General features: G+C 35.7%; 1 protein-coding gene across 2 annotated transcripts in view; it reads right to left on the bottom strand.

Annotated features, from left to right (window-relative positions):
- Window positions 1-23404, bottom strand: part of FAM13B (family with sequence similarity 13 member B) — a 64902-nt gene extending 41498 nt beyond the window's left edge. For both annotated transcript variants that reach the window (XM_026686800.2, XM_026686809.2), the window contains exons 1-4: window positions 22979-23404; window positions 5236-5402; window positions 3159-3347; window positions 1527-1739 (exon numbers count right to left, since the gene is read on the bottom strand). In XM_026686800.2, coding sequence (XP_026542585.1) covers window positions 1527-1739; window positions 3159-3315 — 370 coding nt within the window. In that variant the 5' untranslated portion in view covers window positions 3316-3347; window positions 5236-5402; window positions 22979-23404. The remainder of the gene's footprint in view (window positions 1-1526; window positions 1740-3158; window positions 3348-5235; window positions 5403-22978) is intronic.
- Window positions 23405-27694: the final 4290 nt, after the last annotated feature.

The following is a 27694-nucleotide window of genomic DNA, read 5'->3' as shown; positions in this document are numbered from 1 at the left end:
ATCCTCTCCCAAGTATTAGTCATTTTATACCAGGAATTAACATCTGAAGCTGTTACTACTTCTATAGTTTGTTATATTTTAATATTTTAATTCTGCAAATAGATTTTCCATCTTGCTGACAGAAAACATGATTGCATTTTATATATTCATATTAACCAAAACACTAGGAGAATGCACAGATACCAAGTTATTAAGTTATGCATTTCTTTTGCAAAATATTTATCACAAGTATATCAGATTGGCTTTGAAAGAAGGTATTATTAGACTGAAAAGAAAACGAAACACTGGATTAAAAGATCTATATTTAAATATAGTACATGCAGCAATCAAGAGCTATTTTCCGATTCTGTTTATTTATAATGGTTCAGAGAACTCATACACATTGCTCAGTTGTTCAAGTTTACCTCTTTATTTAGCCCTTGTTATGCGGGTCTGTGTCAATCTTTTAAGAAGCTGCTTCAATGCCTTTTCTCAGTTATCTGAACACACAAGTATATGCACAAAAAAGGTATCTGTCAGAATCGTTGCTAAAACAAATGCTCAGAGGACCTAGAAAGAGGCTTGAAATGAGTTGCCCTTGACATTTCTGAACAACAAGTTCACAAGAGCACATTTGCTTGCCTTGCCAAGCATTCCTGAAATTTTCAAACCTATATCTACCTACATACCAAGATATGACAGTCACTCTGAATCTATTTTGATTATTAATATTAAGAAAAATAGTTTATTTAGCAACTGATTGACGAATACTCAATAGAAGAAATTGAAACATATAGGGGCATACATTCAGAATATTTTTCTATTAATTCTAGAAAAGAGTTTAAGAATGTTTCTGATGTTAACTAAAGAAATATGAAGTATCAATTGAAGGTATCTTTCAAAACATTTTCAAAATTTCTAAATTTTCATAGTATCTAAATTTATTTGTGGTACCATGTGTTGAAATGTTTACATAATTTAGATATAGTTAAACCACAAAAATTAAAATGCAAGGATATTTTAACACACATGGACTTCACTCAGTCCATCCAACACATATTCTTTGAAAGGTCAACTGATCAGCTTTTATGTTAGATTGTTTTCAAATTTCTGAAAAAGGATCACATACAAATAGGTATGTTGGGATTTATTAAGATAATTTCATTATTTATTTATTTTTAGTTTTTGAGGTATAGAGATAGGGCCAAAACCTATCTCTATATATCCACTGGATATAAAATGAACAGAGTTCCAAACCAAATAAAGCCCAATCATTAATAACGTAGTGTGCATTTATGTGTGTAAAGAGGTAGGTATTACAACGTGACCATAATAAATGTTCTGTTTACATAATAATTATTAAATGGGCCTAAAAGTAGGAGGGGAGCTATTCCCACTACATATAGCTTTCATTTTAATCAATATCAAAGCAAGGTTTCCAGTGATCTTGATACACATTTGGAATGCTACAGGGGAAATTTTTTTCAGGCATTTTAAATTTCCAAATTAAGTATTTCTGAACAGTTTTTTTCAGATATATTGAATACCTTGAGGCAGTTGTATTAAATGCATATGAAGAGTGCCAGGAATAACTGGTTCTGGAAGTGCTTGAAGAAAATATCTAAGAAGACTAATAGCAGAAGGTACATCTGCTTCTTTAACCAGGTCCACATCTTCTCCATTGTCATATCTTTGCCGAAGCCACTCCACTGTTTCTGCATTCCCATTGACTTGAAAAAGTCCTTCTTGCTCTAGACCTCCTTCAAATAGAATGAAAAAAACAATATTTTGCTTAAAATGAAAATATATTCATTTCTTACCTATGAATGTCACAAAAACAGGCAAAAAAGACCACCCTAGCCAACACTGCTTCCCAAAGAAACATTTAAAAACATCAACAAAAATATTGGAGCGGTTTGCAAAAAAAATTATCATTTAACAATGAAACCCATAAAACTTCCCATTTCAAATTTGTGGAACTTTTGAATGGAAAATAGACAGAAGTCTGTTTAGAGGTTGAAAAGAGCTTGTTTCTTGCTTGGAATACAGGTAGCCCTAGACTTTAATTGAACCAGGAATCATGGTTGCAAGTCATGGCAGTCATTAAGCGTGCCATTGCATGACTGTCTGATTTTATGACTTTTGTGGCAGTCAAGAATATGGCACAGTCGTTAAGTGAATGCTGGACTCTTTAAGCAAACACTGAAGTTGTTAAACGAGTCTGTTTTTCCCAATGGGAGTTTTTTGCTGGAAGCATGAAGTAAATGCTGGAAACTGGCAAAAAAACCACCACCCAAAATTACCACGGGATGCTGCAAATGAATATGAGTCGGTTAACTAATGCCCAAAATGCAGTCACATGACCATAGGCTGTGTGTCTGTGTCAGTGTAGGCATCAGAAGTTCAAAACCAGGTTATAAGTAGTTCTGGGAAGTTCTATCATAACTTCCAACAGTCACTAAGAAACCAATCAATAAGCGAGGACTTCCTGTACTATTAGTATGTCAACTAACATTTGTTTTTGCTCAAAATAGGATGCTCAAGAGCATTTATTGAAGTTTCAAATTTAAAATAGTTCAAATCTTCTCAAAACATTTACACACACATAAAAATAAAATGTACTAATAGTTTATCCCATGAGTTTTTATTTGCGCACTGGAACTTTCTCTTGTTTTTTCTTCCAAATCCACTCCAGAATGTCCTCAAGTGAATATATAAAGGGATGGGAGAACAATTTGTTCCATTACATGTAATCTTCAATTTGCAACCATTCATTTAACAATCTTTTGAAATTATGTCAGAAAAAATGGCTTACGATCTCTGCACTCACATTTATTCCAACAAAACACCACCCATTGAAAAACCAAATTCACTTCGTAATTGCAGTGATTCACTTAACAACCACTGTAAAAACTGTCATAAAATCAATTCTAACTTGACTTCTGACCATAACAACTTAACATGGAAATTCCAATCCCAATTATGGTCACAAGTCAAGAACTACCTGTACAGATGTTTCTTAGATTTATAGGAGTGGTACAGAAGACAGTAGGATGGCATTCACCGTTATAAAGCATAGGAGAGAATTGTACTCGTAACTTTCCAAGAAGAATATGTGAAAAACATTTATATTTTCAAGTTTTAATTTTATCATTAAGGCACAGGATGAAAATACATACCATGTTCCTCAATATAGTCCACAACATGGCGGACTATGAATGGAACTTCACTGCCTGGTTGCCCTTCCTGCTGCAGTTCATCAAGTGGAATTCCAAATATTTTATTAGTAAGAACAGAGTTGCAATTACTCAAAGAAGGGGAGGAGCTCTTCCTCATATCTTTATGCAGCCCAATGTCAAAGTGTCTTTCTGAAAATAAATCAGTTGTAGATTTAACTTCTTCAATGTAATGCACTGCTTCCCAAAGATATTTATTACCTGAAAAAGGATTAGAACTGCCTCTAAACACCATCTCAAAGTGATGATTTCATTAGATTCTGGCTGCCAGGCAAATTTACACTAGAAGCTAGGTAAACCAGAATGAATACCAAAATTTGGTTAGGTATTTCTGATGTTAAGGCTGGATAAGGCTTAACTTGCAAATCAAAGTGGTAGAAGTTTATTATAAGTAAATACTTTCTTATGACTGTTCAAGCTTCTATCACGCTTTAGGATGAGGAAAAGCCAAGAGTTATTCTGATGTATTAGAATTTTGTCAAGAAGAATGTAGACGAATTGATAATAAAAGGATATTCGCCTCAATTATTTTCATATGTACAATTATTAAAAAGATTTAAAGTAGATAAAATAACTTTTGGTTTTGAATAATGCAAGACTGAATCTGAAATGGAATTATATAGAAGTGAGGAACATGTTATTGTTAAAATGTATAAACTTTTACTGAACTTCTTCTGAAAGAGACGTGAAAAAATAAATGATAAAATGTGGTAAAAACTATGGTAATAATATGTACATGGTTCAATCAGACAATATGTGGCTGAAAGGACTGAAATTTATACTATTGTTACAGTCCTAAGGATAATTTTTATAAAGGGATGTATTATTGCTGCACATGAACCAGAAAAACAATCTAGGATAACCAACAATAAGAGCCATTTTATCATGCTTAGTGGAAATGTAATAAAAGCTAGAAAATGTTGGACACAATTACAATTACACAGAAGATTCTAAAGATTCATATATAATTTTTATTATGGTAAAAATTTGCTTTTTTGCTATAAAATCATCCACGACAACCAGCACATACAGTACTTAAAACAGAAAAATTAAACAAAACTCCAAATAAAATATATGAATACATTTGCAGGAATAAAGAGAAAACAAACAAAACACTTGGTGAAATAATTATCTCTCGATAATTTGCCCCCTCCTCCTAAAAAATTAATAGGATTCCAAAGGCTCAATTTGAAGAGGATTACTCTTACTTTTTATCAGCCTGTTACTATCACTGTAGCAGGCTGATAAAACTTTCACTAGGTGAAAGATTCCCCCAAATTTTAGGAGACATCTTAGAGGAAAAGGGAACTGCAATAATACTTTTATTCAACTGCATTTGTCTTTCGGGATTTAAAACAAATGCATCTCTATTACTCTAAACACTTAAAGATGGGAATGCAATTTTAAAATACAGCTACCTAATTTTTCTGAAACAAACCACTTTTCATTAACTGTAAGCACATTATAAACTGATTGACTGATTATTTATAATTTTTATCACATATTACTTAATAGATCACATGATGACCATATACAGCACCTTCACTACTACATGCAACCCACAAAATACTTCTGGGTGGGTTTTGAACTATATCCAAAACTTATTAAAAAATCGGAATGTACAATTCTGGGCATCAATTATCAACCAGTTTAGGTCTATGCCTTTTGAATAGTAGAAAGAACATTTTGCCAAACTTCATCCTTTTACAAATGTTTATTGGCATTTTAAAAAAAAGGAAAACTGGATTTTCATAAGGATAATTCCAATAAATAAACAAGTAGTATCTTAAATACAAAAAAACTAAATTTGAATGGATATTCTAACCAATATGGACTGTACAATATGAGAAATCTAGTGGGAGGAAGCTTTACATATGAAAATGTGTGCAGACTACTCAGAGTTGCAGATCACAGTGTATTTACCACACTACTGAAGAATGTTCCATTTTTATAAAGCAGTACCTTTGAAATCAATACAATTTAAGAGGATCTTGAGAAAATAATAGTTGAGAACACCTACCTCACAGCACTTAAACACCTATGTTCACAAAATACTTTCTATGCCAGCTACCTTTACTGACCAAGCATTCTTTTGTCATTTATGGTTGCTTAAGGTTGTGGCAGAAGATCAGCCTGTAGTTCCTCATTGAAGATGGACAGAACTTGATCAGTATCTCAGCTATTAATCTGCAAAACACACAAAAGCACTTGAGTATTTGATCTCTTAACAATGTAATCGCAATACACATTACCGTACTCAAAAATAAAACTAAATTCAGTAGCATGTAATACATTTCCCATTTGAAAAATTTCGAGCTTCAAACATCTCATTCCAAAATCAAACTCCTTGTTTGTAGTTTAGGGCATTTGTTTGGGACTTACTAAACGTGTTCCAATGTTATTTCAGCCATGCCAGAAATTAAAAATTGTGTTTCCATCTTAAAATGAGGGCATTTCATATTCAGCATTTTTCCAGGATAATCCACATAGCATCAGAACACTTTCTGTAAATTTGCCCTCAGAATACAATGCTTCATGTTCAAAACCAACAAGTAGCAGAAATTTTGCACTCCAATATATGGTCCAAATGAAATTTAAGAAGAGATCATAGTTTCATATTATTGATTGACAATATTAATTATGCAATCCAATGGCTCTGAAAGTGAATGTTAGAGAGAAGACTGTAAAACTCTAAAACACATGTTTTCTCCTTAGAAAGTATGCACTTTTATAACTAGGATTAGTTATGGAATCAGAATGGGCAATATTCTGTACGGTACCAAAATACAAAAACATTTTATGAGTTAGAAGAATAAAAACAATTGTCCATTAAATAGTTATATATTACTTACCATACCCAGTAATTGCAAAATGAAATTTACTTTATATATATATATATATATATATATATATATATATATATATATATATATATATATATATATATATATATATATATATATATAAAACTTAAGAAAACAAATATATATATATATATATATATATATATATATATATATATATATATATATATATATATATATATATATATTATATATATATATATTATATATATATATATATATATATATATATATATATATATATATATATATATATATATATACACACACACACACACACACACACACACACACACACACACAATTACTAAAATATCTTCTTGTAATTTACCAAACATTCATTTGCACTTTTCTGTAGTTAGCTGCACTGGCCATTAAAGAGACATAGTAAATCACAATCTGGGAGAAAGTCTTCCCTCCATTTTTCATACAATATCTTTCATATGTAAGATGGCTTAATCCTGGTTTCACAAAACAGAAGGGCCACTCTGTAATGAATTAATTAAAATACAATTATAACTAGTCCATAAACATGGATAATCCATTTCCTAAACTGAATTACTATAGTCAATTAACTATGGTAAAAACTTTAGGAAAGCAACTGAATTTACATCAGTATCCTATTCAGAGTATAGATAGTCTTCGATTTACAAGTTTGCTTAGTGACCATTCAAAGTTATTGAAAGAAGTGACTTATGACCATTTTTCACATTTTTGACATCTCCATGATCATGTGATTTACATTCGGATGCTTGACAACTGACTCATATTTATGATGGTTGCAGTGTTCTGGGGTCCTGTAATCACCTTTTACAATCTTCTGACAATCCAAGACAATGGGCAAACCAGATTCACTTAACATTACTAATGTCAGCATTCTGGCACTACAGGCATTCTGGCAGTTACAACTGTTGTGACAACTGCAGTGATTCACTTAATATGGCAAGAAAAATCATAAAATGGGGCAAAACTCACATAACAATTTTTTCACTTAGGAACATAAATTTTGGGCTCAACTGTGGTCATACGTTGAGGACTACCTGTACATGTAATCCTCAATTTACAACCATTCATTTAGTGACAATTTGAGTTATAACAGTACTAAAAAGTGACTTATGACCGTTTTTCACATTTATGACCGCTGTAGCATCCCCATGGTCATGTGATCAACATTCAAACACTTGACAATTGGCTCATATTTATGATGGCTGCAGTGTCCTGAGGTCATGTGATTATGATTTTCTGACAAGCAAAGTCAATGGGGAAGCCAGATTCCTTTAACAACCGTGTTACTAACTTAACACCTGCAGTGATTCACTTAACAACTGTGATAAGTGGTCATAAAGTAGGGCAACGCCTTTTTAACAACTGCCTCACTTAGCCAGAAAAATTTTGGGCACAATTATAATCATAAGTTGAGGACTACCTGCAGAACATCAGAAAACTTCCATGTCAAGCAAAATAAACACTAAAACTACAGTGATGTCACTAAGACAGTCATACAGCTCACAATTCACTTATGGTATAGGGAAAAACATGTTTGGGGGGAAAAAGTATATATATTAATTTGCGCAGTTCTTCTAGATTCTATCCTAATTCAATTTAAATTGCCTATTTAAAAAGTCATGGAATATGTACTATTTCTAACAATTCCTAGAGGGCTAGCTATATTAGTCTTTTGCAACAACTGCAATAAAGAGCAATTTGCAATATTGTGCAAATATTCTAAACCATTAAAGTTACTCCAATACAATACCTTTAGCTTTCTATGGAAAGTAATCAACACCATCTAGATAACAATACATTAATTTTATCACATTAATACTAATCTTATGCCATCAAGTCCAACTTTTGCTTCCTTTCCCCACAGGGAAAACCAGAGTTTTCACAATTCTTATCTTTGTAAGTACAGACACATCATGGCAACTGAATATTTTTTCCAAGGCCTTCAATGCAACCGTACCAAATTCAAGTTTTCAAAATATTTCTTGACTGCCGATTCCTTTACTGTTCATTGTTGATCCTAAAAGGCAGAAGATACGCTTCACTTCAGTATCTTTGCCAATTCCATGTTGGTTGCTGTACTCACTATGGTTATTTTGGCCTTCTTTATATTTAATATAATCTCATTTTTCATTCTGCTCCTTAACTTTCATTACTAGAAATTACAGAGCATTTGCATTTTCAGCTGAGTATCAGCAGAGCACAGGCATAGATTCTACCTCCAATTTTAAAACTCATCTGCTTCCAATCCATACGCTCAATACTGAATATACTGAATACTCAATACTGAAGGGAGAGTATGCAGCTTGATTTCTTGTGAGTTGGTCTGTTCTATCATGTTCCACCACATAGCCCCTAACTTTCTATCCTATGTATAAATTTTGCACAAGGAGAATAAGATGTTCTTGGATACCAATTTTCCTAAGAACATTCCATACCTAGACATGGCCTACAATATCATTATACAAGGCCTTTATACGATCAACAAATCATATTTGATCTCTGGCATTCTTTGGCCTCTTCGGTTATCCAGCATGCATCAGCAACTGTCAGGCACAGTTTGTTACAATGATAAGGTTTCAGGGACTGTGGCAGAGTAAGGCCACTGTGTCTTCTCCAGATTTGCTGATCAGAACCTTTACAGCTGCTTCTTCTATTGTTTGCTCTACTTTTATGTGTTTGTATCTTGCCTTATTGTTACAAATAACTCAAGATGAGGAACATATCCAACACACCTTCCTCCTCTTATTTTCCCCACAATGATCATCCCATGAAGAGGGTTGAAGAGACAGTAACTTATGTTCATCTTGAAAATGTTGATATAAGTTCAAATTATACTGTAGCAATTAATTGGCTTCCTTCTTCCACTTTGATTTGGAACGTGCACGTAGGCCATCTGTGATCTGTTCCACAGTCAGCCAATGGCAATTTCTTCACTGTTATAACTGAATTCTTCCATCTCCTTGTCCCAGTAATAAAGCAAATTTTATTTCTGTGTACTCCATCAAGTGATGTCCATTAATACAGGCATTGTTTGGTTGAAGACTACATTCCAGTCCAACTAATTTTCCTTCTTAGTATTTCCAACTTTTCATAATAATGGAAAGCTAGTGAAAACAAAATAGCTGCAACCACAAGCCCACCTTTAATTTGTAATTAACATTTTTAATGAGCCTCTTATTCATTTCTGAAAATACAAAGCAATTACAAAATTATAGCCAAGAAGTCCAACATTCCTTCCTTCCTTCCACTAATGTATTTCTAAATATTCATCCATTACAAAATGGTCGCCTTTAATCAGGTTTTCTAAATTCATTTTAAAAGCTACCCCTAGGGTCCACAGTTCTTACACATAAGAAACAATGTAGGAACAAAAAAATCATCAGCTTTATTCCAATATTCACACTTATTGTACGGGTTCAAAAGATTGGAGTGATTCGTTTTAGATCAATCAGTAAGAGCACCAGTACAATACTATGATTAAAATGTTGGACTATGACCAAGAGACTCAGATTTATCTTTCAAACATCATTCTCTCTCCAATCAACTTTATTAAAACATCATCAGGGAATGGACGGACGGATGGACAAAGGGAGGAATACTAGACTGTATAAAACTCCTAAAGGGAAGGAGATACAAATTTAAGAAATAAAAAAGCAAGAAGCAAATAAGGTGATTGTACAAAATTCAAATTCTAAATATAGCAAAATAGGGAAAGCATGCAGGCTTCTGTAATTCCATCCAATTCTTTTACTAGAAGAGTAAAAGTGGTGTTACTAGAGGCATACTTTCTTCTGTGAAAACAAGTAATAGGGTGCTTGTGTGTTTTACTCCCCTCCTCCTCTTGTTTATGGGTGTACTTGGCTATATGTACACACTTGGGTTTACAAGGCAATAAATGTACTGTATATTATTATCTGGGGTTTACGACCAGAGTGAAAGAGAGGAAAGTTGAAAATGGAAGAGTAGCAACTCATGAACAGCTACTCATCTGACTTCCCTATAAGGATACATAGGATTCATAATTCATTTTTCTCTATAGCCCCTCCACCTCCATTTTGAACTTACCTTTCTTTTGCCAGCTTCTTTCCCACCCACCCACACTGATCAGATTAGATCTAGTTCCTATATTAGGCTTGAAAAAAATTAAAAAGCTAAGCCTTCTTTCAAATACTTGACTCCTTGTTATTTCATGTGGGTGTTGACAGTACAATAATACAGAAATAGTCTAACACTGCCTTTTCATCGGACTTTTTTTAAACACCAGTATAATTTTCTGTTACTCTCTCATCTACTGAATTTTTCAAGATCTGGCACAAGGCATTAGATACTGTTTAATAGTTGGGCTGAAATTCTAAAATATATAACAATTAGAAATATAAAATCAAATTGCTTAGTGGCAAGTACAACATAGCAAAAAGCTTAAACAAAGGATAGTATTTTTAAAATAACAATAAAAGGTTCCTTTAGATCAGGAGTGTTAAACTTGATTTCATTGAGGGCCACATCAGGGTTGTTTGACCTTGTGGGGCTGGGGTGGGCGTGGCCAAGGTGGGCGTGGCCAGCTTGACATCACTCATGTTTTTTTTTAAACAAATTGTATTAATTTTCAAAGACAATACACAAACAAACAAAACATAAAACATAAAAAATCTTTTCTGAAAGCTGCTTGGTTACATCTCTTCATACAGACACAAATTCAAATTCATGTTCATTTTATATACCATTCCATATCTTATTACCATTTTCCATTTTCTATATAGCTTCTCCCCTCTTTTAACTTTCTTAATTTTATTTTATTTATCTCATCTCAGTTCAGATCATTATGCTTATTATTCTTTGTCTGTTCAGTTTCCAGCTATCTATTTATCTTTTCTCTTTAAACAAAATTTCTCCTGTACACTAATTGGAGTGTGACGCCTTTAACTCTTTCCCCTAAATTTATAACACTTAGTATAGTACATAACTTCCATTGGGATTCTGTTTAGTACATTCTAAAGTTATACATTATATGTAAAAAGAAAAATTTATAAATATGTAATATAATTAAAACAACTATCCATGCCAATTCAAATCTATCATTAATATTAATATTCATTTAAATCTTAAACATTTTACACATTACTTTTCAATTGAATATCATACTTTTATGGGAACACTTAACTTTCCATAGTTATTTCCCCCCCACTTCACATCACTTATATTTTAAATCATTGTATCATTAAAATGTTCCCATTTCCTCCTACTTCAATTCTCTCATTTATTTCATTGCCTTCCTTTTATTCACAAAAATTTCACTAAATTACACTGAATATTTTATCCCATTTTTGATCACGTTGTTTCCAATTTTCTAACATTGTTTCTAAGTACAAATATAACAATACAATCTTATGTACCTTTGCAGAAACCCTTTTTCAATTAAATTTTTACCCATTATCTCTAAATGAATCTTGTTTCTTTACATCTTGCTCCACATCATTGAAGCTTCTCATCCCTTCCTTCCTCCCTTGCTTCTTCTCCCTGCCCTTTTTACCCCCTTGTCTCTCTACGTCCCTTTTCCTCTTCTGTATTCCCCCTTTCTGTTATTTTCTAACATTATATCCACTTTTCACCTTATTTTTCTCTTTTTTGGTTGTTTTTTTAAATCTTAAAGTCCCCTTTTTCTTTTCCTCCTTCTCCTTCTTCCCCAAATAAAGTTACTTGTTCATCAAAGATGGCTTTTTCTTTATCCCAATCATCTTGTTGCGCAGTCAGTTTCTCATAGGTGCAAATCGCCATTTCTAAGAATTGAAAGAGTGCCAAGAGAGTCTTTCCCTTCTTGTTCCTCTTCTTTGTATTTTTTGAATTCAATTTTCAATTCATCCACAAGTGATGCCATTGTAGAAAGAAATTTTTTTTTCAAAACAACCACTCAAGTGCTTTTAGTCTTTTAGTTTGTTGGCTTCGCGAGCGGCAGGGATTTGCGAGTTGCGCGATCCTGCCGCGCTAGCCGTTTTGGGGCTCCGACCCAGACGGAGATGCGGAGCTAGGCTGCCCTGCAGGGGCAGCTGAAGGTAGGGGGATCCGGAGAAGGGTTTGGGGTGTTGCAGACCCCCCCCGGCCGGCAGAACCCCTTTTCCCAGGACGGTGCAGCGGCGGTCCGTAATGGCCGCCACAAAGAAGCTGGCAGCCGGGTAAGAATGCGCAGGAGGAAGTGGAGAAAGTGCTTGAGAGGAGAAAGTTTTCTTGGTTCCTAGGACTCTAAGACATATTTAACAAAATTCCTGAAAAGCATGACTTTCTGAATGATACCTTCGAGAAGAGGAAAAAAGCGGCAGTTTAATGGTGCTGAAAGGATAGCTTACCCTCTTTTTTACGGAATAAAAGTGAACATTAAGAAACCTATTTTCTTTAGGTGAAAACTGGCTCTAAGCGGTGAGTGGGAAAGAGGGGACTTAAAAAAATATTTGTATGCTAAGACTTTGTTGGAGGAGATGCCTTAAGGATTGAAAGACTAAAATATATTGTAATAAGACTTTAAGAAACAGATTTGGACTTTCCTTTTCTTTAATTGATACTACCCCAGGAGGAGAGAGTGGGAACTCTGTCTTGGTTTGGATTGACTGAGAACTTTGGGATTGTCTTATTTTTCCTTTGGAATATTCTGGCTGTTGTAAGAGAAAAGAAAAGAAAAGATTTATAATGGCTTCTTCTATCGAGGAACTGAGAAAAGACTATGAGCAAGCAAAACAAAATGGTAAAGCTGGTTTGAAAGAAGCTTTCCTTTTTTAGAAATGGCGCTTATTAATTATCAACAAACATTACAACAGATGAAGACAGCAGAAGAAGAACAAAGAAAGGAAGCCATCTTTAATAAATCTCAGAACTCGACCAAGAGGGAAGGAAGAGGAAAAAGAAGAGAAATAAAGGACTTAAGATTTAAAAAACATTTAAGAAAGGGAAAAACAAAGTGCAAAATCAATATAAGGATGGTAAACAAAAGGGAAGAGGAATGCGACAGAGAAGGGAAGCCAGTAAGGCAGAGGCTAGAAGAAGGGGGCTAGAAGGGGGTTAGAAAGGTTTGTTGGGGGAAGAAAGAAAGGGAAAAGGTGGAGAAAAGTTACAAAGTTTTGAAATTAAATGAGAAAAAGAAATTTTTTTAGAGATAAAGGATAAGTATAATTTCTTCAAAGAGATTTTGCAAGGTACATAAGATGATATTGTAGTATTGTATCAGAAAAAGAAAATTTAAATGGCTTGAGAGTTGATAAGAGATTAAAATGTTGGAATGTTAATAATGATTGGTTTGAAAATATAATATGAGGGGAGATTTAGAATATTAAACTTTAATTAAAGAGTTTATTAAGATTATGGTATTGATGTTATTATAAAACCTTCATTATAGTATTTTGTTTTTAATATTTTAATCTATTGTTTAACTATGTATTTAATTGTTTTAGATGTATTATTCAGTTAGAATGTACCAAGCAAAATCGGATTGGGTATTTTAAAGATTAATTTGATTAATTTAGTGGGGAGATAGAAAGGCATCATACTCTGATTAGTGATTTCAGGAGAAATTTCTTTCTTTTTAAAAGGAATGAGACAAAGGTATAATAGAGAATGGACAAAAGATATAAATATAATGACTCAAATTAAGATGATTAATTAAGATAGAATCAAGAAGAGTGAAATATGTGGAGAAGTTAATATAGAAGACTTAGAATGGTAAATAAAATAAGTAATGATATGTAAGATGAGCCTGAATATAATTGAAGTCCATGAAAAGAGAGATACCTGGGTCCAAGTTACTTTCCAAAAGATCTTTTATATGTTTTGTGTGTGGTGTGATTATGTTGTTTTTTGGGGAAATTAATAAAACCTTGTAGAAATACAGAATGAGAATAATGGTAACTAAGTCAGAAAGAAGCAGATGAAATAATAATAATAAAATTGAATAAGAGTGAAGAGAAATAAAGGGAAATTGGATAAGAGGTTTTTGTATGTCTATATGGAAATGGTTTAAAATAGAATTATAGTTTACCTGACTTGTTAAATTTATAATGGAAAAAGGTTTAAACATGTAATGGAAAATGATGACTTGTGTGTTTTGAAAATTAATAAAACTTGTTTAAAAAAAAAAAAAAAGATAATTTCCAAAAGTCCCAAAGTCACCAAACAGTCCAAATAAGCTGTTTCTTTTAGCACTTTCTTCTTTCTTCACTTTCTCTTTCTGGGGTTACTGTTTAGTTACAAAGTTCCAGTTAAAATGTATCTTTTAGAAGTCTTGTTAGTATTTAATGATTCTTTAAAATTCTAGGCAATCTCCTCCTTACTTCCAAATCCTGCTCCAATTCTTTTCCTCTCCCTTCCCACTTACAGCAAAAAAAATTTTTTTTAAATATTCAGAAATCCTTATTATCCCTTTAGCATTTAATTATCCAGTTTACCTATTGATGCCAAAGCAGGTTTTTCCGATTTCTCATGTATTTCTGTTCACTGTCAACGTTAGGAAGGAGAGTGAAAAAAAAGAACTTTCCCTTTTAACTTCCATTCACCGCTTGTAAATCTCTGGGAACAATGTATCTCTCGCAGATTTTAAGTTCCAGGATACCTTTGTTGTTGCTTTGTCCCGGTCAGCAAAAAAACCTTTCACTTCTTCTTAACTCCTCCTGCACTTTCTTTGCCGGCTGAGCGCTTCTTTGTGGCGGCCATTTCTGACCACCGCTCTACTGCCTTCAGAAAAGGGGGTTTAGCTGGCTAGGGAAGAGAGGTGCGATTTCTCTCGACCCTGCCAGATCCCCCCGTCTTCACCACCTTATACGGAGGTGGCTAGCCCTGAAGCCGGGTGGCTCAGGGCACTCCAGCGGCGAGCGCAGGCAGAAACCGCGCACGATCGTGGATTCCTGCCTGCCCCGAAGCGCTGCAAACCGGAACTACATCACTCATGTTGTGATGGCCCAAATACTCTGCCAACGAAAACAGGCTCCTGATCTCCATTTTTGTCCCTGACGGCCTCCTATAGCCCTCTGCCAGCAAAAATGGAGCTCGAGTGGGTCGCACGTGCCCCCTGGGCCCCACGTTCAGATGCGACGACCTCCTGCAGCCCTCTGCCAGCAAAAACCATGTCCAAAAAATGCAGTCATAACTTTTATTCCACTGCATCCAAAGATACATTTTAAATATTAGTACTTGATGTGTTAAAATACTATTGAACATAGCATGATTTAAGGCAAATGGAATGGAATTCATTTTATTCTAAAAAAAATTATATTTTTTCATGTGGAAAAATATGAAATGTAATTGTTAAAGTTTTTATCATCATTCCCATACAAAACTCTAAAATTCTCCTAGAAGTTTGTCATTTCACTTTCAAACCAAATCATTTAATCACATTTTTAAATTTTCATACTGTTAGAAGCTCCATTTTTATCCTTTTCACCCACAATCCCATCATATCTGCATTTTCTTCTATCTTAGTAGTTCTTTGTCTATTTCATATTTTCTGCAGTTTTCCCTCTATATATATATATTACACACACACAGAGTATATATTCCTTTTTTTGATGTTTTATTTCCTCACCGCTTCTTCCAATACAATGTGGTATAATGGTTAAGGGTTTAGACCAGTCCTACACAATTCTTAGAGGGGAAAGGACCAGACTGATACCGTAAAAATAACTGTAGGCTACTATGGAATACTTGGCCTGGTGATCAGTTATCTGGTGGCTAGCAGCAGCATGCAGCACTGGAGCTGGCATGACTTCTGAGGCTTGGAAATAAGTGATACTCAGGATTAAGGTGTGTGGAAGCAGATTGGAACAGAGTGAATGCACAGAATGCGACAGAAATACATCAGGCTATATCAAAGGAAGTATGAAAAATGCTTGGTGGAATGATTTATTTATTCATTTGGTAGATTTTTATCTCAGCTTTCCTAGTCCTAATGCTTTAGGAGTCCAAAGAAGTGTACCCAGTTTTCCCTTCTGTTTTTCTCCTTGTGAGGGAGTTTTATCTGAGAAGAGTGACCAAAGTCACCCAGCTTTCATAGCTGAAGCTGGAATTGAACTTTGATCTCTTCATTCGTAGCCTAATCCACACATATACTGCATGTGTCAAGCAGCCTTATGTGATCCACCAGTGTTTTTTGAAAAATAATCCATTCCTACCAAATATTGCTGTCATGAATGATCTTGCAGCTACTTCTTCTCTCAAAAAACATGCCACCAGGATCTCCAGTGTTCTGTTGGAAAAGTAACCTACCCCTTATTATGTTTTTATGCACAATCTATACTTGATTGTCCTGCAGTTGTTCTACTTCCTTTAATCTCCTTCACCAAATATTTACCATTCTCATACATTCCTGTATCAGTGAATGACTCATTTACATTCTCCCAATTGCTGTGTTTTATTCTCATTCATTTATTCATAGCAAGTTACCTTTTTCCTCTGGATGTATTTAGAACTCCAATATTTAGAATATTGGAGTTTTCCCCAAATTTATCCTTGGTTCTTTCATTATCATCATTCAATGGAGCATTACACAGAACTATCATCATCTTATACATTTCCACATTCATGTACACACACAATTAATAGCAATTTATACTTTATGACATTCATTTTAGCTTCTTCATAACTAAAGCTATACCTTCATTTCATATATAACTCCATCCTATAAGATCAAATAACCTTCATTCTTATCACACGCAATATAATTAATTAATTTCCCTGTTAATTCATGTTCTTTGCCATTTACTTTTTTGCATTCCATATTTTATAGTTGTCTTTAGATTTAAATGATCCCAGAAATGGGATCCCATCGTGATGCTGCTCTAAGGCTTTCATATATGCAATATTCATCAATGATAAAGAATAGATGCATACTAAGTTTCCAGCCTAAGCATGTCACATGCAGCATTTCCTACTAATGATTAGTAACAGCCAATTTTGGCAGATTTTGTCCATCATGCAACACACAGAGCCAAAGTCTAGTTTGATTATGTTATTCTATGCACACTACATTTAGAAAATATTACAATAGTTCCCCGAATGTTACAAATTAGAGGATAGTATTAAGCAAGTATAACATAAGGATGCATTTTGTGACAGCAACAGTGAATTGTATTACTTTGAACTGTTTCCTTATCTCACGTCTTTAATTTTTTTGGTTCATTCTTCTTCTCTCTCATCTGCTCAACATTCTCTACTATGAAACAGCATGGTGCCATTGGATTACATGCCTGAAATTACAAACATACCTCGCTTAATGACTGGTCACTTAATGATCATTTGAAGTTAACACAGCCTCGGAAAGGGTGCTTTACAGACTGTAAAGCATTTCCGACTGTATCAACCCCCATGATCACACAGGGATGGTCCAAAAAATATGGAGCCACCTCAATAAAATCTGGACAGGCCATGCCATAACTAAGGCAAAGCTCTTTAAGTGGGGAATGGCTGAGAGCCCGCAATGTGATTGTTTCACCAGAATAAACTATAACACATATAGTTCAAGAATGTCTCCTCAGGAAATTTCAAGGGCGCTAAGATGATCTCACTACAGCTACACCAGAAGCAGTTAGATAATTAGCTTCCATTGATATTGAATTGCATGTATTCCACTGCAATTCTATGGCTCCGTATTGTGGTGATTTTATTATGGTTTTATCTTAATTTGATATATTATATATATTATAGTATTAGCCACCTATCTTACATATGCTTGCTTTAAACTAAATTTGTATATCAGTGATTGCATGATCTCTGTAAGTGCCATATACTAAATAAATAAACCCTCGTGATCATGTGACCACATTTCAGGCAGTTGGCAATTGGCCCACATTTACAATCTACTGTAATGGTCACATGACCACAATTTGTAATATTTTTGCCATTTTTTCTTAATGATATAGTTATTTGCTTTATACAGTTGCAAAAACAATTATAAAATCAAATCAGAACATAATAGCCCCAACTTGCAACCAAAAATTCTGGTCACAATTGTGGTCGTAAATCAAGGCCTATCTGTAATAAATTTTCCTATAATGAAAAATAATAATTCAATGGCTGAAAGGACTAAATAGGCCTTATTCAATATTTTCAGAGGCTATCTCTAGCCCTCAAGTTGTACATTTCTGATGTAAAGTACAGAGGAATATAAAGAAAACAAGGAAAAAAGTAAATGGATAAAATTGATGTGGGGAATAACATTTCAAGGAGAAACTCTGAGCTCTGTTCTGAAGTGTATGATGAGGCACAGTGAATGATATGCATATAACTTGATCTAGCATCTTTATTTTTATAAATAACTCAAAGTAGCAAAAAAAGCTTAATATTACTTCTTAATGTTATTTTCTTCAGCAACAACAACCCTGTAAGGTGAGTTGGACTGATTTTCATGCTTAAGGCAAGACTAAAACTCATAGTCTCCTGGTTTCTAGCTGGGTGCCTTAACTGCCAAATCAAACTGGCTCTCTTAAACATGCCACTATACATACAAAGCAAATGAAATAGACTGCTACATTTCAATTCTCACTCACAGCTTTTATGGCAATAATTCCTTTTCTTATCTCCTGTCTTTAAGACCTTAAGCTTGCTATTTTTTTACTCCTTTTTAATATTTTGCATCAAAATGTTTATTCTAAAAGGGGACAGCATATCTGTTTGTATATGTATAGGTATATTATGTGTATGTGTATATATGCATGTATTATACATGTGTGTTTTTTAAAAATAATTTCCATAATAGTATTACGATTTATTACACAATAGTTCCATTTGATTTAAAATCTCCTCTACAAGGAAAAAATAAAGTTATTTGTCTTATATAAACATTATTTGCTATAATTTCAAAAGGTTTTACTTCTCACAGAACTACCCACTCCTCTGCCAGATTCCCTTGTATTCTGGGTTCTTCTCATCCTCCACAGCCAACAAACTGTTTATATGTTTCCCATTCTCAAAAACCTTCTAATATAAGAGTAATAAATAAAAAACACACTTGAAATAGGTTGTGTTTTTTAATTATCTTCCTTTTATTCATCTACAAATTATTTTTAAATATAGTACCATATAACCATTTCACTGTAACTCTTATTCTAGTATGCTTAACATTAATTACAACATATCCCTCTGCATAGATATACAATATTCAGACCTGAAGTAGTGTGTTTTGTATCTGGCACTGACATTTTGATGGTACCTGTCAGAGGCTCCTTAAAGAAGTTGCATCTAAGGAACTATTGGACATCTCAGATGCATCATTACTTTGAATTTAATGTGGAGCTTCACAATATACTCTTTTCATAAAGGAAATTCATCTGCATTATTTGTATCAGCATATCAGATAAAGAATTCTTCAAGAGAAAAATAAGTAAGAGATCTTTGTTGTCAAGAATGATCTCTTCTAAAACTGTAGATGACAAAAACAAACACATTATAGAATTTCAAACAACAAGAAGCAAGCTACTAGACATGTTTTTAAGGTACTGTAGAAGCTAAGCAATATTCTCCGCCCCTCCTCCCCAAGACATTCATGATTTTAGTGGTGACACAACCCAGGCCTCAAATACCCTTGCCATTATGAAGCAACTCAGGCAGGAAGAAGAGAGGTAGAGGATGAGCCACACAGCCACTACTTCTCTACTGCCATTAAAGCAACAGACCTCAACCATGCAAGGTCTCAGGGGAAGAGCAGGAGATCAGTGAGCCAGAACCACTTTTAAAGTCACGAGGGCTTCCAAGAGCTCTGTTTCCACCACAAGGATCATCTATTCTGGTTGTACTTCTAGGCAATCTGTAGTAGAATAGCAGCTCTTTTCTCACTTGCTCCATCCTTCCTTCAGCATTGCTATCCTACTACTTCAGCCTTATCCAGGCAACAATGTTTATTGGAGGAATGGAGCAAGGTAGCTGCCCAGCACTATTTGGGCCCTCATCTGCTATTATAAACAGTTAAGAAGCAATCAGTCTCTCTTCCATTGACCAAAAGATATGAACCAAACATATAAAGTATCACTGAAGATGAACCAAGTACACTAGAATAATAATGTATCTGTCCCCGCAAGAAAAAAGCATATTTACATTTTAATATAATGCTCAATGACTCATCTGGTTCCAGTAGCATCAAATATAAGTTATTGTTTGTAACCCATCAAGAATTATCTTATCAGTGAGATAAGTGACATATAAATTTAATAAGTAAATAAGTTTTCAGAAAAACATGCCATATAGTTCCACTCTCTTTTGTTTGATAGCTTTTTTAAAAATACAAAACATTTTTATTCCTTATGTATATTATAAAACATACTGCAGCTGAAGACACTGTCCAATTCTTAAAACAAATAACTATCAGAAAATAAATAAGGAACATTAGTCAATACATCTTACATAATTCATAGTAACATGAGACAGCTGATATTGTTGGCTTCCCCAGAGTTTTTACTAATTTTGTAATGTAATTCTATACAAGTCTACCTCAAAATAAACTCTATTGAGTTTGATAGTGTTTACTCCAATGAGTTACATTACCATAAATAGCCTACCTTGTATTACATTATTTTCCTTCTGAATAATTACCAACTCTTACCTTTAGAAAAGAAATGTGTCTATCTGAAGAGTAACAAGGGAATATCAATGCTATGTAATGTTTATGCTTCACACTAGGTACAATCAAAATACATAGCAGAGCTGCCATAATTGTGGCAACAGTACACTTTGTTACAATTTCTTTAAAATGTTAAATAGTATTTGAAAACAGTCTGGCTTTAAACAGATTTTGCAAAATGTACATGTGAAGATGGAGGCAGTAGGAAACTGCTAATACAAATTCCATCACTCACATGCTTTTTAATGTAAGCCGAAAGGAAACAAAAAAAATTTCTTGCCTACTGCATTCCTTGACTCTGTTAACAATTCTGAAGTAACTGGCTTTTGAAGCTTCTTCTTTTCGTTCTAAAGTATTGGCCCCATGCTATATTTCTTGGCAGTTGTCATGTTACTTCTTAAAAGTATGCTTGTATTGCTTTTTCATTTTAAGTCAGTTTATTTTTAAGGGAAAAATAACAAAGCTCACAATATTAAACCTTTCTAATTTATTTTTATAACCCATTTTAAAAATGTCTTAATAATTAATAATAATAAAGTGTCACACTATAATGGAAAGCTTGAGTTCATATGTTACATACAGGATAAAATACTCATCCAGCAAAAAGAAAAGAAAAAGAAGAATCTCTTGTAGAATTTTGGGCAAGCACATGCAGTCCCCACTTCATGTGGCAGAAAAGACTGCAGCAGGTACATGGTGTTATGCCAGTGGCTACTGCAGGAAACATTTCAAGGGCAGATAGCATTCTTGCATTTTTAAACATCCATGATAACATGCACTTGGGAGCATGCCCAATATTATTCACATTAACAGATATCAGCATTGTTCATTCAAAAAAAAATGCTGAAGGTTGAAATTCAGAGAAACAGTGTTACTTAAAATAGCTGCAGTAATAGCCTTTGTGTCCATTGCTCTTAGTATTTCTGAGCTTTGTTCTTAATAGTTGGGATGAAAAATCAGAATTATGTAATGAAAACAGCAATGGCTATTGCATTTCTATTTTCTGCTTGAGGCTGAGAAAGTACAAGCACCATGTGCTATGCTGCTGTACATCCCCATTATTTCCAGCTACCGCTCATGACATCTTACATCCCATACCCCTCTACTTTCTGATATGTTTTCCTAACATGGACAGAGAATATAGACCTCTGTTTTCTATACGCCTTCCTGAATCATGTCATTGCATACAATAGTATGATAGTTATCAGACCAAATTATCACTGTTCAGTAAAGAATAAATTAAGAACTCAGGGTAAGTTTTCTTTGATAGGTATAAATTTCACAATCTTGGGAAATCAGCTTCAAATCAGATTGTAAAGAAATGTTATGCATTTATCTAGGAACCGGATCATCACAGAAACTTATGAGAGGTTCTGTTACCTTCAAAGCAAGATACCTAGAACATGCCATAACACTTTCCTGCAGATAATGATCAGTAATAGCAAAACATGAATGCTCCTGCAGTCCTCCTTAATTAATGCTTGGTAAGTTAGTTCTCTTGGAACATCAAGAATAGTAAAAAATATTATCTACTGTTGGACTTAACTGATCCTTACAAATTAATAGTCTTCCAGCAGTGCTGATGTAACATTCAACTTGACTTCAATTAGTCATACAGGTCTATTTTGTCCTGAGAGAATTTTTCTGTGCTGCACCTGCTCTCTGTTTATGACACCTGATCCTGAATTACAGAAGCTCACTTGTAGGAGTCGGATGAGACATAGTCATAAATGTTTTGCGATAATAGGGGGAAGTACCATTATTCCCAACCCCAGGATCCGAGTGAGTGAGGAAGAGAGAAGAAGGTGGAGTTATCCCACTTCCACCACCAGCAAGCACATAACTGGAATGCCAAGAATCACATTCTCAACCACTGTTATTTGCTTTCGCTTAACCACAGATCATGTCCCCCAAATGTTTGTTGTTCTAGCCCGTCCATGGCAACGGGAAGCCTTAAAACAGGGCTGATCTTGTAAAGAAATAACCGTTCCCCTCCCGGTAAGATCTCGGCAGTTACGGCTCCAACTTCTACCAAAGTCTGTAAATCGCCATCGCGATCCCACAGCAGAGCTCCCTTTCACCCCTCACCCACCCCACCCGCTTCCACGGGGAAAGGCTGGCTGGCGAAAGGGGCTTTCCGATCCCAATTCTGAGCAGCGAGCCTCCGAAGAGCCACGGAGCGCAACCGCCCCTTCCCCGCATCCCTTTTTTCCCCCTATTCTGCCCTCATCGTTTCAGCTCCCTCCGCCTCCGCCCCTCCGCTGCTGCTGCTGCTGCTGTGCCGCGCATGCGTGCCTCAATTCCCTCACCGTTGCCGGGTGACTCTCCCCTCGGCCCTCAGTTTCAGCAGCAGGTTTCTCCGGCTTTTTCCGTTCGAGGGCCCGGCTTGACCAGGTGCCGCTCGGCTCTTCAGGGCTGGTCCTCGAGCGGCGTCAGCCGAGGGTAACAAGCGTGAAGCTGCCGTCCCGATCCCGGCCCCGCCCCTGGAGGCCAAATAAATGCACGGTCCCTGGCGCGCGACCGAGAAACCCTCGCTCCCCGTAGCGCGAGCTTCTCCGCTGACGGACTCGTCAACTGTAGTTAGCAAAATAGCAGCAAGCCAGCCGCCGCCTGGAGAAGGAAGTGACGCGGAGCCTGATTGGCAGGGAACGCCAAAGCGCTCGCGAACCCTTCTTTCCCGCCCCTTTGGATAGGAAGTGACGTTTTCCCCACCTCCCCACCCACCCCCACCCCCAGTGAGAGAATCATAAAGGAGAGCCGTGTGTGTGAATGACGGCTCGGGCGGGGCGAGGGTGGGTGTGGTCAAGGGAGGCGGAGGCGCCGAGAGCGGGCCGCTTTGAGGAGCCTTTCTTGCTTTGACCGCCTTTAGTTGACATCCCAAGGGTGTGAGGGGGGAGACAATTGGTTGCAGTGCTTGGTTGCAGTGATGAGGAAAGCGTCATTTACTGAATTTCTGAGCTGTGACTGACGTTTAGGGAAACCCACTTCTTACTCATCATCACCTTTATGCTTTCTGATCGTTAATCCAGAATAATTACTTTTCTCTGATTCCCTCTTGAAGGAAACATACAAAAAAAAAACCTGCCATCTTTTTGTATTGTGATTATGTGCTGTCAAAGTTGGTTTGTGGGCTGCTGGTGGCCACCTTGATTTTTGCCCATGAGAACCCTTCCCTACCTAACCTGGTCTTTCTCACAGTGCACTCATCACCATTGCAATCAAGTCCATTAGCTTTGCCGATGGTGGCCCTCTTTCCTTCCCCTTTTCCCAGTAGAGCCTTTTCCAATCCTGTTTTCTAGCAATTGGTGCATTGGGTTGTCCTTAGCAGTTTTGATTTAGTTCTATGCTGCTTCGCTATCCAGAAGCATGTGGAGTAATTTTATAACGAAGTCAGGAGCATCTTCAGTGAAGCTATTTGTAACACAAAGCCACTCCATTCTCTTTACTGTTTTATGTCAGTTAAAAATGGCCAATTGATTACAGCATATATCCCCCACAAAGCCTTGTGACATCACAGTATAACATGATGAAAAGGGTTTTCATGATATTTCTAACTAGGACTCAAAAAAACAATACTGCCTTAATTCTGGAAAGCTGCTGTCATAATAAATAAAAGTGAAGAAGATGGACCTGTTGTTTGTTATGGCATAACTGTGCTCTTTTTACTTCTGGCCCATCTCCATCTATTGGCAAACCTTGACCTAGAAAATTGGTGTGCTGGCAGTTCTATGTGGTCAGACAGCAGAAGATTTCCTACACTAGGAATAACTTAATCCTAATCAGTCCGGACAAAATTAAATTTCATTATTATTTAGTGAATAGTGTATAATAAATTATTTCATTGCTTTGATGGTGAAATAAATATTAGTATGTGATCATTCAATGCAATATAATACAACTTTACTTTTTTTTTACATTTTAAGGAAAACTTTAAAAACAATTTGCATACTAATTACTACTTGAAAACTGGCAAAAGGCCTAATATTGATAAATTATGTTTTAGTATCATCAAGCGGTGCAGGTTAAAATAGAACATGAGTTCATGGCTTGATTCAGCAGAGAGATGTACAGTAAGAAAAGAAACTGGTTTATTTTTCAGCTCATTTACTTGAATGTGTATATATAATTGAAATCCATCAATTATTTATTTATTACTTATTGAATCTGGTGTGGCAGGTTGGAGGGGGGGGGGAAACCATCCCCTCACTATCCAGAGTTTGTGACAGTTTTAACAATTCTGATGTATTGGCACTTGCTTAATTTGTGAGTCTTCTGCTCAACTGCAGATTTTTACTGAGTGAATAAGTTATAGTCCAATATAAATCAAATATGTCTAACAAGCCAGGAGAACTTTTACTTAATCCGCTTGCTGGGTTTATGTACTTCCTTTCTGCTGAGGCACTGCGGCCATTTATAACTTAATTAGTGCTATGCATTCAAAAGTGTGTTAGCGCAAGCAGAAGTCTAAGAACTAGAACAGCCACATCCTTTAGAAGGCTGACAGAGCTGTTTCGAAGGCTGTTCCCAGTTGAATGCATCTCTGTGCACAGACAGCACATTCTGTCACAAAGGGCAGCTTTGTGGGCAGGCACAGATAGTCGAGAACAGCCTGCTTAAAGCCTTCAAAAGACACAGCAGCTTTAATGCTTTGAGGATAGTAACGTGCTCACAGGCTTTGCAAAGCTCTCCCTTTGCTTTGTAAAATACAACTGCAAAATTGTCACATGCTTTAGCACTTTTCAGAGCCTGATGGCATAGCCTTTCTGACCTAGGATGTTTTTTCACTCCCACTAAGCACATGAACTTCTGACACATAAAAATAATTGTTTGTTGCAATGAAAACAACAGAGATTTTTGGCAACGGTTAATTTTGCTATTAACATTTGCCGTACTTCCTCTATTTCAGGTTTTTGTTTTTGTTTTACATTACAGTTTCACTATCCACCAACTGTTAATGTTTGTGTGCGTACCTAACTCTGGATAAATTAATCTGAAATATTCAGTTCTCTAGAATCCTGCATGACATTTAAAAAATTGATATGTTTCATATATGTTGAGCAGGGAATCCTTGCCCAAATAATGTCCTAATGAATACACGCATTAAACAATTTATAAATATTAAAAGTTTGAATCAGAATGTATAAACTGATTTCAGAAAAGCTAAGTATAATTAATTGTGTAACTAATTAACCCTTATTACTAGGAAATTTCAAGGCTGTGGGCAACATTGGGAGATGTATGTATGTATGTATGTATGTATGTATACAGGTAATCCCCAGGTTACGAGTGTTCCCATAGCAAATGTTCAAAGTTACACAATAAGCACCCCTTAGCATTTACGAAAAAATCCTAAAACTATGAATCTTGCAGCACCATAGCAGTTGTTTGCCATTATGAACAACCACAGAGGCTCTGCAACATTCATCCTGCATGTTGCCGGCCAAAATGGACCTTCTGAGGAGTGGATTTCCCCCTCAGAAGCTCCATTTCTGTTGGCAATGTGCCAGGCAAGGCCTGTAGAGGCCGGAACAGACCATTGGAGGGGCGCACACCAGTGGTGGGATTAAAAAGTTTTTACTACCAGTTCTGTGGGCGTGGTTTGGTGGGCATGGCAAATTTTATGAATTTGCTTACAAGCAAATTTTATGTGACAGACTCAGGTAGCCGATTGCAGAAAGATAGATCTCTGAATGAATCTGTGATTCTGTGAACAACTCAATCTGCCTGCCCGCTTTGCCTGATTTTGGGTAAAAGTTGCTCTTTTTTTATAAAAAAATTCAATATTTACATAAATATTTATAATATTTACATATAAGCCATACCCAGCTAGTCACATGACCACCAAGCCATGACAAAGTCAGCAAGCCATGCCCTGCAAGTCACATGACCACCAAGCCACACCCACAAATTAGGCCACACCCACAGAACCGGTTGTTAAGAAATTTGAATCCCACCCCTGGAGGTGGTATTTGCCGGTTCTCCGAACTACTCAAAATTTCTGCTACCGGTTCTCCAGAACTGGTCAAAACCTGTTGAATACCACCTCTGGTACACACGGCTGGAGAGGAGACTGCTTGCTAGATCTTCACAAGGTAGGTGACCCAGCGTGGCAAGTTGGAAGGGGGAGCAATTGTGGGGAGCATGAGGTATTTCGGTGGGTCGGGGAGGCCTTGGGGGGTCTTAGGCAGGTGGCCTGTTCCATCACTAGGCTCCCCATGGCCTTCCCCACCCTGAAATACTTAATGTGCATTAGTGAATGCATGGGCGAAAAGAGGGAATGATCCCGTTCAAGGAACGAGATTCACTCCCATGAATCCTTGGTTTATGAATGGAATGGGCAGGCTTCATTAGATTCATAACCCTGTATATGCAATACTCCCAGAAGAAGCAATGCCAAATAATTTCTGCATTGTTGCCAAAGAAACTATAGGTAGCCCTCCACTTGCAATCATTTGTTTAACATCTGTTCAAGGTTACAACAGTGATGAAAAAGTGACTTACAACCAGTTGCACTTTTAACCATCACAGCATCCCCACATTCATGTGATCAGAATTTGGGTGCTTGGCAATTGGCACATATTGATACAGCACCCTGATCACCATCTGCAACTTTCTCAGGGGCTTCCAAAATGCAAATAATCACATAATTTACTGAACAGCAGCAAAAAAAGTCATAAAATCGGATGCGACTCACTTAACAATTGCTTCTTTTAGCAACAGAGGTTCTGGTCCCAATTATTGTTGCAAATGGAGGACTACCTATACTTTGCTATGAAGTCACCAGTAAGCTATTCCTTACCTAAAACTTCCTCTATTTCTATCTTAAATTTTTAGCGATAAGATATGAGGAAGTTGCAAGTTCTAGAAAATAATACCCATATAATTAGCAGCTAGGAAGAGTTGTTTAATTAACAAAGCTGCTCTGGAATCATTTTGGGTAAATAAAACAAGAGACTAACTAACTAGTCATACCCTATAATCCTAATTTAAAATTGTCCATTAATCTCACAAAACTATAACTTTGG

Source organism: Notechis scutatus, chromosome 2, assembly GCF_049901735.1.
Source record: "Notechis scutatus isolate UNSWTSFEM ecotype Mainland chromosome 2, rNotScu1.2, whole genome shotgun sequence".
Lineage (NCBI taxonomy): Eukaryota > Metazoa > Chordata > Lepidosauria > Squamata > Elapidae > Notechis > Notechis scutatus.
This window is presented reverse-complemented; position numbering and strand designations above follow the sequence as displayed.